Consider the following 14,268-nt stretch of genomic DNA (forward strand, 5'->3'; position numbering starts at 1 on the left):
TTATGTAGAGCTCCTTAATAACCAGACTGCGAGGAGGAGGCGGGTGAGGCTGCAGCCGGCGCTGGGAGGCACAGGGCGTGCTGTCAACTTGGTGTGTACCCTACAAATGGTGTACGTGTGTAACGCAGGGCAGGCAGAGGCTCGTGCCTCTTTTCCATGTTGCAAATGCAGTTCTGGAGGTTCTGTGGGACCACCTAACCTAAAATTGCTCCAAAACTGGTTTTCTGGCCATTACGTTGGGCTGGATCATGCAGTGAAAAGCAGTGATTTTAGGTTTTAGCAGGCTAATGGTTCATGTGCGTGGTGCCCTTAACCCAGGTCGTGGCTCTTTGGCTGCTCAGGCCCTTCTCAGGACAGATCCAGACAGCGACTGTTGCAGGATATGGGAAGACTTTGAACTCTCTTACATCTTAGTGTCTGCTTTAAAAAGTGTGTGTGTGTGTGTGTGTGTGTGGATAGGGCTTTATCTTACAGTGGCCCATAGCGTTACCCCACTGTGAACACAAAGCACGATGCTCAGCGCTGCTGTCCCTGCCTTTGCTGCCATTCCCTTTCATGGCCACAGGTTCCAACATGCTCCACACAAGCACAAGTTTGGGCAGACAGAAAGGGAAGCCTCTGTTGCTATGAACCATGCAGGTGCTTATCATAAAGCTAAATGAAACCCTTTTTTTCAGAACTTTTATCACATCGGATTGGTGTGAGGCATTCCAAGCCTCCTATTTCCACACAGGTCTCTGCATTTAGAAGTCCACCAGCATGGTGACACCGGTACTTCACTGGGTGTCTGCGCTGTCATCGTGCAGAAACTTCGTCTCTGCAGAGCTTAGTGCTCTCCTCTGCAGGCTGAGGCCACACAGGCTCTGGTGATCCGTGTGTCATTTCTCCATCACCTTTATTTTTAATATTCTGCATGTTACCTGCCTGCAGCAAACAGGGCAGAGTGTGCCGATCATTCCTTGTGCTGGGTCAGCTTTGGTTCAATCATCAGAAGCAGGAACCACCTCTGGAGCGTTCTTCTGCTGAGTGTTCAGCTCAGAGCAACTTGCAGGCAGCAGCAGCAGATATTGTTCCTCTTCGTTGCCTCCAGAGCAGTTTCTGCATCCCTCGGGGGTCACAGCATCCCCAGAGAGGAGGCCGGTGCCTGGGGAGTGCTGCTCTGAACCCGGTGCTGCTGTTCAGCGTCACAGCCATCACCTCACCCAGCACACCGGGTCCCAGCTGTCAAATGGCTGCCCCAATGTATGACCCCCCATCACTGCCCTCCCACCACACCGGGTCTTTACGAGGCCTTTCCCGGGTCGGTGCTTGGCCCCGCACACCGTGAGCCATGAGGCTGACGTTCAGAGCCGGGTTACTGCCTGGTCTGGTGGGTGCGGGGAACAGACAGACAGACAGCTGCGTGCGGCCCCGCATTCCACCCGCCGCCCACTTACCCACCCGGGGCTCTGTACCGGGGGCGCGGGGAGCGCCCGGCCGCGGCCCCGCAGGGGGGGGGGTGGGGACCGAACGCGGGGTCAGCACCTTTGTCCCGGGGACACACGGGGGCCCCTCCGGGCGCAGCCCCCGGCTCTCTGCGCCCTGAGGCTGCCCCGCAGCGCGCCCAGCCTGTCGCACACCGCGCGGCCCCCCCCCCCCCCGGCTCTGCCGCGCACGCCGGGTTCGCTCATCCGGGCGCGGCCCCGGGGCACGGCGGGTGCGGGAGCTGCCCCCGGTGCGGCGGGAATGCGGGGCTCTGGGGCGGGGGCCCGGCGCCTTCCCCCTCTCCCCCTCCCCCGCCCCCGCAGGCGGTTTCCTGATTGGCCGCCCGGCCTGGGGATGTTTCCAGAATTGCGATGACATCAGCGCGCTCAGCGCTGACGTCACGACTCCCTCCGCCCACGGCCCCTCGCACACCCCGGGCCGGCCGCGCGCGCGGGGCGCCCCCTGCCGGCCGCGCTGCGGGGATGCGGGACGCCGCCCGGTCCCCCAGCGCTCTTGGGGGACCCCGGTTGCCCTCCCCCCCCCCCCCCCCCTCTCTGTGCGGTCGAGCCACCGGGGGCTGGGGTGAAACCTTCCCGCTGGGTTCGGGGCTCAGGAGGCGGGGGGTGCGCTGGGGTGTGTGGCCAGAACCGCTCACTTCGGGGGTTCCTCAAAGGGAAGCCGAGGCACCGCTCCTTACCGCGGGTGTGAACAGCCCCCGGGACCCGGCGGCGGTGCTGGCGGCTGCTCGCAGCCTGGCTGATGACGAGGTGCCCTTAGCGCAACGCCAGCCGTGCTGACCTCATGCCAGAGGCACCGGGCCAGTATGGAGATCGCTGGAAGAGATGTGGAGCGTGTCGGAGCCTCCAAACCCGGTGCCGGCGCTTCCCGGCGCTGCCCTGGGGGTGGATGCCATGCGCCAGTGTGGGGAGGAACCGGCAGATCTGAGCAAGGCCCATTCATCACATCACTCCCTCGTAATTAAATATTTACACTAACAATTCATTCATCGCTAAAACCATAAATAAAAGGATTGCAGAGGAAGCCAGAACCGTTCAGCTGGGGAAGAGCACTCATTGTCTTCACCCTCGTGGGTTTTTCTGCATTCGACACTTGGATTTCAAAATGAAAACACCAAGACAAACCCCTGAAAGCAGCTGGTGATTCCTTACTCGGTGTGAGGCCTGAGGAAGGAGGATAAACACTTGTCTAGTCATTACATTCAGTCATAATTTGGGCCCCGAGCAACATCTCGTCTACTTAGGCAGCTGATGAAACTTTAGGCAGTGGAGTATTCCTGCTGACTCCAGAAGGAGTGCTCAGAGGCCCGGAGTGAAAAGCTGTGGATTCAGAGAAGGGGAAGAGCAGAACAAAGCCAATCCCCACACACAGGGAGCCAGGTCGCAGTGCCCGGGCTGGGCAGATGGATAATGGGAGTTCAGGTGCAGAGCTGGGTGCCCACATGCTGGGGGGATGCCCCGGCCAGCCAGGATGTGGGAGACAGAAGAGCCACATCACTCTGTCCAGAACCATCCCAATGGCCCAACCTGACCAAGCGTGTGTGACAGCGCAGCACACAACGAGCTGCCCACCTGATTTTTACAAACAGTATGGAAAGTGAACGTGATTTAACTTCAGACAGTCATTTACCCAGGTTTCTAAGAGACAATTAATGAGCTTACATTACCCAAGGTGCTCAAGACCCAACGGTAGTTCCAATTATATGCCTATAACTTTGGTGGGGGGGCAGCTGTTTACCTCCCTAGTAAGAAGCTCCCACTTAGGGATGGGTTTGTCTCCCAACAGGCACAACCAGGAGGCAGTATTCCATCAGTGTGCCTTCCTGGTGAGGGAAGGAAGAAGGAGAGGGGTAATTGATGCAGGCACAGTGCACTCTGTGCCAGGGTGGGACTGATTGCCAGCAGCCTCCAACCACCTCCTGCCCAGAAACGACTGGGAGCAGCTTCTGGAGGGAAAGGCTCCCTGAGGAATTCTGCCAGGAGGCTGGCTGTACCCATGGTCACGGGACACAAAACTTCCGAGCAGGGTTTGGTGACAGGAGCTGCTTGCTGCCTGGGCGGGAAGGAAACAAGCAGAATAACAGGATGGGAGATTGCCGGCTCTTCAGCAGCCTTGCAGGTGTCCTTTCAAGTTCACAAAGCTGGAGTTGTTTGGGGGGTTTTTACACCCTCATCATCTCCCAAATGTGAGGTTTGGGCTGTAGGTGATCCCTGCGGTGTTTTGTGTACAGGTGGCACTGGAAGACGGTGACACCCTCAAAGCGGCACCTGCTCCTTTCCTCCGGGATCCCGTCCTTTTTTGGGGGGGGGAGGGTGGGTATAAGGGAAGATACTGGGATAGGGAGCCTGCTTTGGCAGGGGGGTTGGACCCGATGATCTCTTGAGGTCCCTTCCAACCCCTAAGATTCTGTGATTCTGTGTGACCATCCCTTGTTTTCCCTGTACTATCAATATATTGAATAGCACAACCATAATTACATCTGAGGAAGCCTAAACCCATTCAGACTTCGTATAATGCAACCGATAACCCTGAAAATAAAGAACTGCATCTCACTGTGTACGGGAACACTTTGTACGTGTTGGGCTCTGCAAAATGCCTCAGCATTTTTCTCACAGCCCAGCTTCACGTGTAAGATTTTACCCAAATCCCCCACCCCCCCCCCAGCGTGTGGGAGCAGCTTACTGCAGCCAGAATAGGGAAGAGCTCGGGATCTGTTCCATCTGGGATAGCATCCCTCGGTATCCCTCAAGTAGCATCCCTCAATGGGAATTTCGAATGGGAAATGACAAGCCAACGCGAAGACACAGTGCCCTCGGCTGCCCCTCGAACGGGGCGGAAAGACCCCTCTGAACGTAGGTGAGCTCGTATAGGAACCGAAAGCTTTAAATTCCCCCAAGTTCCGCCTGATCTCCGGAGAAGATGAAGAAAAAAGAGGCTCAGAGGCTCTGAGCGAGAGTTTCCGGCCCACGGATGGAAACTGCGGCCGCTGCCGACCCTGCGGCCGGACGCGGGGGCTGCGGGGAGCGCGGGGGCTGCAAGCGGCGGCGCCGGGGACGCTCCGCCGGCCCGCGGGAATCCTGCCCGGCTCGGGAGACGCTGCGTCACGCACGGCAGGGTCCGGAACGTTCCCGCGCCGACACCGCCAAGTTCCGTCCGTCTCCGCCAGCGCCTGGGCCGCGGGTCCCCCCGCGGAGCGCGGGCAGCGGCGGCTCCCCGGAGACGCCCTCCCGGAGGCTCCCGCGTTCGCGCCGCAGCGGGACGGGTCCGGCTCCCGCGGAACCGGCGCGTCCGACCGCCGCGGGCTGCGCCCCAGGCCGCCCCCAGCTCTCACCCCCGCTCCCCGGGGCCTCGCTTAGTGGGGCGGCTCCAGCGAGCGGCCGGTGCCGGCGGGCGGGATCCGCCCCCGGGCGCGCGCGGCAGGCCGCGACTGGTGGGGCGCGGCCGGGGCGCGGCCCCTTTAAGGCGCGCGGCGGCGGCGCGGGGCGCCCATGTGGAGGGGCTCCATGCCTTGTTGTCCTCCGCGCCCATTGGCCCGCGCCGCGGTGACATATTGTAATGGGCCGCGAGCGCACTGCGGGGGGAGGGTCGCTCGGAAAACCCGGCAGCCGGAGCGCTGCGCCGCCAGCCCGGCCCGGCGCCCGCCTTCCCCCGTCGCGCCCGGCGCCGCCCCTCTCCCTCCCCCGCGCCCGGCTCCCGCCCCGGAGCGAAGCCGGCGGCCGCGCCCGCTCCTCGCGAGCGGCGGGGTCGCGGGGCCGTCCTCGCGTCGCGGCCAGGCCGGGCCGGGCGCCCCGTCCCGTCCCTCCCCGTCCCTTCCGGGCGGCCGCCCCGTGCTCCGCGCCGCGTCTTACGGCCGCCCGCCGCGTAGTAGCGGGGCCGCGCCAGCGCCCGCCTGTTGTGTTTCTGTTGCCGCCCGCCATCTTGTCGCCAGCGCTGCTGCCGTCGGGGCGAGCCGCGGGGCGGCGCGGCGCCTGCGGCCGGGCCCGCGCGACCGGGGAGGCGGCGGCGGCGGCGGCCGGGGCCCGCGCCATGAGCATCGAGACGCTGCTGGAGGCGGCGCGGTTCCTGGAGTGGCAGGCACAGCAGCAGCAGACCGCACGTGGTAAGGGGCCGGCCGCAGGCGCCGCGCCGGGGCCGCCGCCTGACAGCCCGCGGCCGGCCGAGTCGGCGCGGGGGACGGGGGGCGGGGGTGGCGCCGCGGGAAGGGCGGGCGGGGGGGCGCAAGGCAAAGGCAAGGGGAGCGTGGTGGGGCCGCGGCGCTGCCGGTGCGAGGCGCCGCCGCCGGGGTCCGGCCGGGGGCGGCGGCGGTGGGAAGCCCGCGGCGGGCGGGGAAGTGACAGGGCGCGTGGAGGGGGAGGCTGGCGGGGGAGGGAGGGAGGGAGAGCGGGCGCGGCGCCGGCCCAGCCGGGGTTCCCCGCGGCGGGGAGGACCCCAGCTCCGGTCCCAGTCCCGGTCCCCGGGCCGCTCCGGGGGGCGCCGGCCGCCCCCGCCCCGCCCCTCCCGCGGGCGCGCCACCGTCGCGCGCTGCGTGTCCCCGCGCCGCGGGCGGGGCGGGGGCGGGGCCGCGTGACGGAGAGGCGCCGCCCGCCACCACGTGCGAGCGGCCCCGCCCCTGGCGCGCGGGGAGCCCCGGCCCGTCCGGACCCCGCGGCGCGTCCGGCGGCGGGAGGGGGTGGGGAGGGGGAAGCCCCGCGGCGGGACCCCGGCCCCAGCCCCAGCCCCGGTCCGCATGTTCCCTCTCGTCCTGTCCTAACCGTCCCGCCCCGGGGTGCCGTCCGCCGCCGGCGCGGGGAGAGCCGGTCCCTGCGAGGGGCACGGGGCAGCGGCTCGGTGGCTCGGCGCGCCCCGGCGGCGGGAGCGGGGCCGGGCCGGGCCTTTCGCGCGTCCCTGCGGCCGCGGCGCGGGCCCGTTGTGTGCGCGATGAGTCACGGGCGGGGCGGGAGCGGGCCGGGGGCCGCGGGCAGGGCGGGGACTCCTGCGGGGCCCGTCACGGCCCCTTCGCCGCTCCCCAGCCGCGCTCCCTGCCTCTTGCCGCCCGCGGTCCGAATGCTCTACGGGGCGAAGCAGCGGGGGCGGCGCAGACAGAGCCCGGGGGGGCCGGCGGTGTTTCCCCGTCGCCCCGCGTCAGCACAGCACGCTGTGTAGGCGGCTGCGGCAAGCGGGGGGTCCGGGATGGGCAGGAGCGGTGCTGGAGGCAGGAACTATCCACAGAGCCGCAGACCCGCAGGGCTTGGAAGGGACCCCGAGAGCCCATGGAGTCCAGCCCTGGGAGGATGGTTCCGGGGGGGGTGCGAGGAGGGCAGGGTGCCAAAGAGAAGAAATCGGGTGGGCTCTCAAGTTGGCTCAGGACGTGAGGAAGGGGGTGCAGGAGGCACTGCTCCGTGCCACAGCCTGCTCCGGGCAGGACATTCCCCGGGTGAGCGGCTCAGCGTGCGGCTGCGATGCGCGGTTACCATTTCTGGGCAACAGGCGCCTCGGGGCTGAGCTGGTCGGTGCAAACGTGGCCGCTCCAAGGGAGCGGCGAGCACCAGGAAGATATGTGGCACGGGAGGGAGGAGCTCATCGCCTGAACCCTGGGGAACAGGAAGATGTTGGGGGAAAGCATGAGCCGGAGAGGAATGGCTGGGAAAGACTGGGCAACAATGGAGCATTGCGTGTTGGCTTCTTCCCTGTCTTCTTCCCTGTCTTCTTCCCTGTCTTCTTCCCTGTCTTCTTCCCTGTCTTCTTCCCCTCCTCCCCCTTCAGTGTGTGTTCAGAGGAGTTGCATGCCTGCATTGCACCCACGTTTAACCACTGCATAATGCCAGAAGTCTAGTCTGGCCTTAAAATGAATCCGTTTTGGGAATGGCATTGAAAAGTCTAAAATAACAGCGGGGTAAGGCTTCTGGGTCTAGAGCTGACAACAGTGCTCAGCCTCAGGTGGGAGTGCAGGACAGGGACCTGCTCTGGAGTCCCCACTCTGTGACAGTGAGCGTGGCCTGTGGCCATTGGTGATGGGCCTGCCCTGGTGCCCAGAGAGTGAATTAATGGCAAATGCTTTATCTGGTGCTTCTTCCGACCCGGGAATAGCGGAGGAAAAGGTCTTCCACTCAGCCAGGTGCTCATCACCCCGCCTTTGAGAGGAAGAAAACTGTCAGAAGGAAAAACCAGGCAGGTTTGGGAAGGAGGAGACAGACTGGCTTTGGGAGGGAAGAGGGTGGCAGTGCAGCTGATCCCCTTCACGGGGATTCCCAGAGGCAAGGAGCGTTGCCGTACTTGCAGCATGGGAGGCAGAGCTACACGTCCTGCCTGCCTGTGCTGAGCTGGGGCTGCTTCCCGGCTGGACAGAGGCATGAGGACTGTGTGTGTGGGCTGTGGCTGAAGAGGAGAGCTTTCCAAAGAGAGGAGGTGGGGGGTTCCCCAAAAGCAGGCTGCACTTGGATCTTCACCCTCTCCCCGGACTCTCTGGGAGGTCAGGCTGGTGGGGGCTGCCTGTGACACCAGGGCTGTTGTCATGGGCAGGGTGCTGGTGTCCTAGTGCTGCATTTTGCAGGTCTGTGGGTGAAGCTGAGCTTGGCTTTGGAGTTGGGCCCTGGTGTGCTTCCATCAGCACTGCATGCACGTGGCCCCAGTGCTGCAGAACGTCCTGTTTCCCTGGCCACAACCTGTGCTGTTGTTCAGCTCTGCTTCGTTTCCATCAGGTACACGCGTGGCTTTTCCTGCTCATTCAGCCTCTTCCACCGGTGGAAAACTAAACCATGTCGGCCTCATTTGTCTTGATTTGTCACAGAGCAATCGGTGCTCTGTGCCCTCAGCCCTCTGAGGCCGTTTACAGCGTTGGGGAGCTGTTGGTGGCCCCGTTTGGGTTTGCCAGCATGGCAGGGGCGAAGCCGCGCCACTGGCCAGGCTGACCCACCTCGGGGAAGCCTGGAGCCTGCCCTGCTCCAGCCCACATGCAGCTGCCACTCCTGGGCCCAGGGCAACCCATACAGTGTGCTTCACACCGTGTTGGCTCAGTGTTGATTCGGAAGGGTTCCTTACAAGTGTGTGTGATGGGTTTATGTAGACGTGCAGAGATGCAGCAGAAAGGAAACTTGAGCGGTTTGGCCCCTGTTTACACGCTCAGCAGACCCTTTCTCCTACACAATGACAGATGCTATGTAAATGATGAGACTGGTAACGATGTTATTTGGATCTCGTTAATTTGTGGGGGAAAACCCAACCAGCTGGGGGAGGCAAGGGGGTAGATGACGTTACACGTTTCTTCTTACACTCTTGATGCCACAGGAACCCAAACCCAGACCTGCACCATTGTTGGCCACGTGCTTCAGCTTTGGATTGCTTTGGGGATCAGGATTTTGAAGCACTCTTGCCTTGTCCCCATCTGTGCTTTGGTGCTTCGTGCTGCTGGTGCTGCTGCCCCTTTCCTGTAGAACAGAGGCTCATGTGCTTGTAGGCGCCAGTGTGTGCAGGGCACAGACCACAGACCGAGGCCCTTACTGGCTGTTGCTTGCAAACTCCAGAGACGTTTGACTGGAATTAGAAGGTGGCTGATTTCTTTGAATTTAGGTTAATCCAAGAATGTTTCATGTTCTGAGAAAAGACATTTGTTTATAATTGCAGATAGCTAATAGTTGTCTTCTTGGGGTTTTCCCCCATCGGTACTTCTGCATCCAGCTTGTGCTCTCTGCTTTGCTCAATTACATTCACAGCCTTGTCTCTTCTGAACGCTGCCAGCGAGGTGGTGACCGCACAGTAGGCATATCCCCACCGAGCTGTGTTTTGGCACACATCTGAATTGCATGAGGTTGGGAACGAGGTGTGTGTGTGACCAGGAAGGTTTCCTTTGGCTACAGTGCCACCCACCCAGTGCTGATGGGTGAGGAGGAGGAGGAGGACCAGCTCGTGCCCAGCACTGGTGTTTGGGCAGCATCTTAGTGCTGGGCATAACCTGGGCATCCTCTGTGGGTCTCATCAGTATGACGCTTAACACCGTCTCCAGGAACCCCGTAGGGCATTTGGGCCACAGTGGCTTCTATCCAGCTGAGGATACTGCAGGACCTGAGCATCTCTGGGCATGGGTGTCCATGTCTTCATCATTGTTGGTGTACAGGCAGCATGTCCACCCATATTTCTTTTGGAAGAAGTTAAAACACCTCCCAACAAGTATCACAGTGTTTGTCTCTCTGCAAAGGCTCCCAGTACCCGAGAGCTTCGCTACGGCCTGGGAGTATGCCAGTGCCACGGTGGTGGGTGGCAGTAGCTTTGCTCAGCATGCAGGCAAGTTTGGCTTTCCACAGCCTGCTCGGGCCTGCAGAAGCCATGGATAAACGTGACAGCAGGCTGACTACTGGAGTTTCCTCACGTAATCCTCACTGGCCTTGTTGCTCGAGTGTCAGACCAGCTCTGGTGCTCACCTTTTCCTTTCCTTCTTTCCCTTTTTCCCCTCATGAAGAGCATGAGCTGGGCAGGCAGTGGGCCAGGTGCTGGAGGGTAAGGCAGTTGGGTGGCTGCACAGGAGCTGCCTTTCCAGACCTGTGCTGTCCACAAGGCTCGGCTCTCCCAAGGTGCTGGTGGAACTTTCTATCTCGTCCTGCATCACGGCCAGCAGCGGGGCTGGAAGTTGGGCATCTGCTTTCCTTAACCCTGCCGATTCCTCTTCTGTACTGTGGGGAACGTCAGTTGAATTTTGAGTACAAAATCCTGAACTTCCCAAAGCCCAACAAAACTGCAGTCACATCAAAACTTCAGTTTTAGGTGGTTTTCTTTTGGTCAGCAAGGGCTCTCTGAGCCTTGGCGTAACCTTGTGGCAGACAGTCTCACAGTGTAATCATATTCAGTACGTGAGAGGGTTTCTTTGCTTTCAACTCATTGCTTTTCAGGCATTTGAGATCCGTAGCGCAGGGGAGCGTGCTGGCTGCCCACCCAGCTCGCTGGTCTTGGGGGCTCCGGTGCAGGGCAGAGGGAGAAGTAAAACTGCAGTAAATCGCCCTTCATTTCCCATCTTCCTCCCCTCCTGTCTGCTCTGCGTGTGCAGGCGTACGGGCGTGCTTGGAAAACACAGACAGCACGCAAAGCTCGCAGGCCTGCCTTGCCAAAGGAAGAAATGCAAACTTCCCTTCCCTGGGTTGATAAATTCCTTCAGCAAGGGCCACAAAAGCATATTCTCATCTGTAGCTGAATTTTGCAGCACCTCTGGAAGGATGTGGGCTGAAGAGCTGAGGGGCAGGGCCGTGAAGTGCCTTACCCAAAGCTGTGCCTTGACAAAGCGGGATGTCAGGTGGAGCCTTCTGGTTCCCAGTCTCCTGCTAAGCTGTATGTAGAGGCTGGAGTACAGGCAGCCCTGGGCAGCTCTGCAACACCGTATCTTCTGCTGGAAGCTGCTGGCGTGGCATTGCAGAGGGTGGGAGAGGGATGAAGGAGCATTGCATGCTGAAAGCAGGTCTCTTACTGCAGATGGCACAATCCACTCTGCCTGCTAGTTAAAGATTCCCTTGGGCTTTCCTTGTCTTTCCTGCAGCCTTTGATGTTTTTCATAGCAGCATCTGATAACAAAAGTTGTTTCCTCTGCATTCCTACGCTCAAGGTTATGTGTAGAAGCACGGTGTGGATCTGATGGCAGCTCACAAGAGCCTGCAAGGTGTGATAACCCTGCAGAAGGTGATGGATGTGCCATGCGCCAGCGTGTGTGTAACGTCTGGTGTGTCACTCGGATCGTGTCACTCGGAATGGTACCGAAGTGTGGTTGCTGGTAATGGGATTCCCAGTGTCCCTGGACAATGTCTTTGTATATCTCTGTGTGGAAGAGGGGTCACAGAGAGACTGTCTGGAGTGACTGTGGCCACGTGGGCTGGGACGGGAATCAGGCTCCCAGCTTTCCGGAATCTCCTTCTATGAACAGGACCATATGAACTCAATGCCTGCTGTATGTAATTCCGGTCATGTTCTTGATGGTGTTTCCTTTGTGTTCCTGTTCACTTGTTACAAGTGCAGCCGTGCTCAGGAAGGCTCAGACCAGTCTCTGAGTATTTGTGCAGCTCAGGGGGCACCAGGTTTTCCCACTGTGGCACAAAATACTCCCTGGTCCAGTCAGCCCCTCATATTGATGCAGTCACATCACCATGAGAGAAGGTTTGAGAGGACTTGGTGGCACCTCATGTAGATCACTCTACATTCTGGGTACTGTCATATGCTCGGGCAGAGCAGGCATCTCCCCCTGGAAAACCTGGCACCAGCTGACAGCTTGAAGCATTCAAACAAATCTGTCGCCTTGGTTTTGATTCCTGTTGTTCTTTCTGATTAGAATTGCAGTGGCCAAATGGCAGGGTGTCGCCTGATGGAGTTTAGGTGTGATGTGGACGGAGCTGTTGTACTTTTGCAGGAGTCCAAGTGAACAAAGACCACAGTGAGTATTTTTGAGGAGGGATGTGTTAATGTGCCTGTGCCATTGGCTGACAATGCTGCGGGTTCAGGGTGGTTGTTATGAAGGTGGACAGCATCGCAGCGGTGCTGTGACGTTTGCTGAGGAGGATGTGGCCAGCTCTTCCTCTCGGTGTACCAGCATGCTGTCTCTGAGAGGTAGATGTTACCTTTGGGAAGAGGCGTGTGTGTGAATTCGGAGATTGCCGCAGCCAGTTCTGGAGATCAAGGAAAGCCACCACCTCCTGTGCACCCCTAGGTGTGCATTGATGGGCAGATAGCATTGGATTCCTAGCACGGAGATCAGGTTCTGAAGGGAAAGCTGCACCTTTCCATTCATTTCCTTGAGCAGGGAGCTGACTCTGTTAGCAGCCTGTGCAAACAACCCCTGGCACGGGGCAGAGGTGCAGCACTGGGCTCTCCTGGTCACGGAGATCGAGGAACGTTAGTGAACTGGTGTCGAGCAAATACGCTTACCTAACAGGCTGGTAATTAACCCACAGATCCGGTTTTGCCATGACTCAGTGTGTTACATGAAGTCATTTAACCTGCCCTTGCTTCAGTTTCTAGCGTGTGTAAAATCCAGGCAGCGTGTTGTCTGGCTTCAAGTGAAGTTTGCAGCCTGCTCGCACCCTGAGGGTCTGAGACCGGGGTGTGAGCAGCGGGTGAAGCGGGATCTCCGATGTCTCTTCTGTGGACACATCTTGTTCTGTTTGAAGAGATTGTAGATTGTTTCGAAGGTGCTTTATTCAGGCAGCTCAGCTTCACCCTTCTTTCCCAGTCAGTACATTTAAAGCACACTGTTGCTTGCTGTGTTTCTGCAGACGTCATCGTGCCACGCTGTCCCTGGGCCAGGAGGGGACACGGCAGCTTCCTTCTGCTGTGCCATGGAGCAGGTGGGGTTGGTCAGTGCCACCTTTAGCTCCGACTGCGATGCAAAAGCTGTTCAAGGTGCAGATACCCGTTTACCAGATCCCATTGTTTTCATGCCTGGTGGCAAGGCCGTGCGGTGGCAGCTCGCGTCGAAGGGGCTCGCAGGTTGTCTGCCCAGGTTGGAGCAGTGGCTGCTGGTGTCAGAGCCCACACTGTTCTGAGCTTCATCCTGAGCTCTGCCGAAAGCGACAGCAAGGGCCTTAAGTCCCTCCGGCCTGCCAGGCTTCGGTGCTGCAGCAATGCGTGCGATGTGCTCGACACCTCGCTGCTGGAGGGCGCCGGGGTAGCCTGTGGAGAGGAGGCTGTCCACCGTGGGTCTTTAGCAGTCTTAATGTGTTTTCTTTTCCTTTGTTGTACTACTAAATCCCAGCCCTTTCTTTTTCTTCTGTCCACTAAGAGTTAGTTGTAACTAAAATGCAGCTAAAACAACTATGTGAGGCTGAGTTGGGATTTCAGCTAAGCGCTGGAATAGCAAATTAAATCACAGGGTAAATTATCCATAGAGATTTGAGAAGCCGTCGATTTGAGAGATGTGTACCAAGTATTCCTTAGTTATGGCTGATTCTTCTTTGGGGCTTGGGAGATGACGTGACTTCTTGAGGGTCCATTCAACCTTCCTGCGTTCCAGTAGCTGTTATGGTTTGGTTGAAAGAAAACACTCCCTTCTTGCAAGCCATCCATCTCTGTGAAGTGGGAATCAAGCGTGTCTGCTCCTGTGATTTAGAGGCAAGAGGATCACGGTGTCACTTCTGTGGTCACTGGTTCCTGAGAGTTACAGACCCTTCCGTCATGCTGAACCATGCTGGTAGGCATAGCTAAGGCGAAGGCTGGATTTCCTTTGCTTTTACAGCTGTGACATGAACGTGTCGTCATCCTCTGGCTGAGAAAATGGAGACATGAGTATTTTTGTTGTAGCAGCAAGTGGTGATATGGTCTGCAGATAAGGTGTGTGGGGAGCATGCGGTGTAGCGAGGGCTCCTTGGCAGAGGGAATGCTGGACGGGAGTGCTGGGCTTCCTGAAGCCCTGGGAAGACTGGCCCTGTGTCACAGGCTCCTGATTTTTGGTTGTGGAGCATTTCAGTACCCTTTATGAACAGTGTGCCCTTAAAGTACAGTTGAGTCCTTCTGCAGGCAGGGAATGTGGCCCAGTCTGTGGATGGGAAGGAACCTGGGGCGTTTTGGCAGTAGACGGACATCTGAATGTGGTGCCTGGGTGAGCAGCAGCGAGCGAGTGGCCTTACAGCCATCGGGTGCCCTGCAGCTGGCTCCTTGCAGCTGCACCTACCGTGGTCTGGGCTGTGAGGGGCTGCTGCAGCTGCTGGCCCAGCTGGGAGGGTGTTGGCAACAAGTGCTGCGTTTGGGGGCTGCCCCATTACTGCTGGGGAAGGGGCAGGCACCACACCAAGGGGGTTTAGCAGAGGTGGGAGAGAAGAGCTGGGCAGGTGTTACACTGTGGCC

General features: G+C 59.6%; 1 protein-coding gene across 1 annotated transcript in view; it reads left to right on the forward strand.

Annotated features, from left to right (window-relative positions):
• Positions 1-5,508: 5,508 nt before the first annotated feature.
• Positions 5,509-14,268, forward strand: part of MNT (MAX network transcriptional repressor) — a gene marked incomplete at its 5' end in the record, with an annotated part of 33,599 nt that continues 24,839 nt past the window's right edge. Inside the window, one exon of the mRNA XM_084273009.1 lies at positions 5,509-5,581. Coding sequence (XP_084129135.1) covers positions 5,509-5,581 — 73 coding nt within the window. The remainder of the gene's footprint in view (positions 5,582-14,268) is intronic.

This window comes from Gallinula chloropus, assembly GCF_964237585.1.
Source record: "Gallinula chloropus genome assembly, chromosome: 19".
Classification (NCBI taxonomy): domain Eukaryota; kingdom Metazoa; phylum Chordata; class Aves; order Gruiformes; family Rallidae; genus Gallinula; species Gallinula chloropus.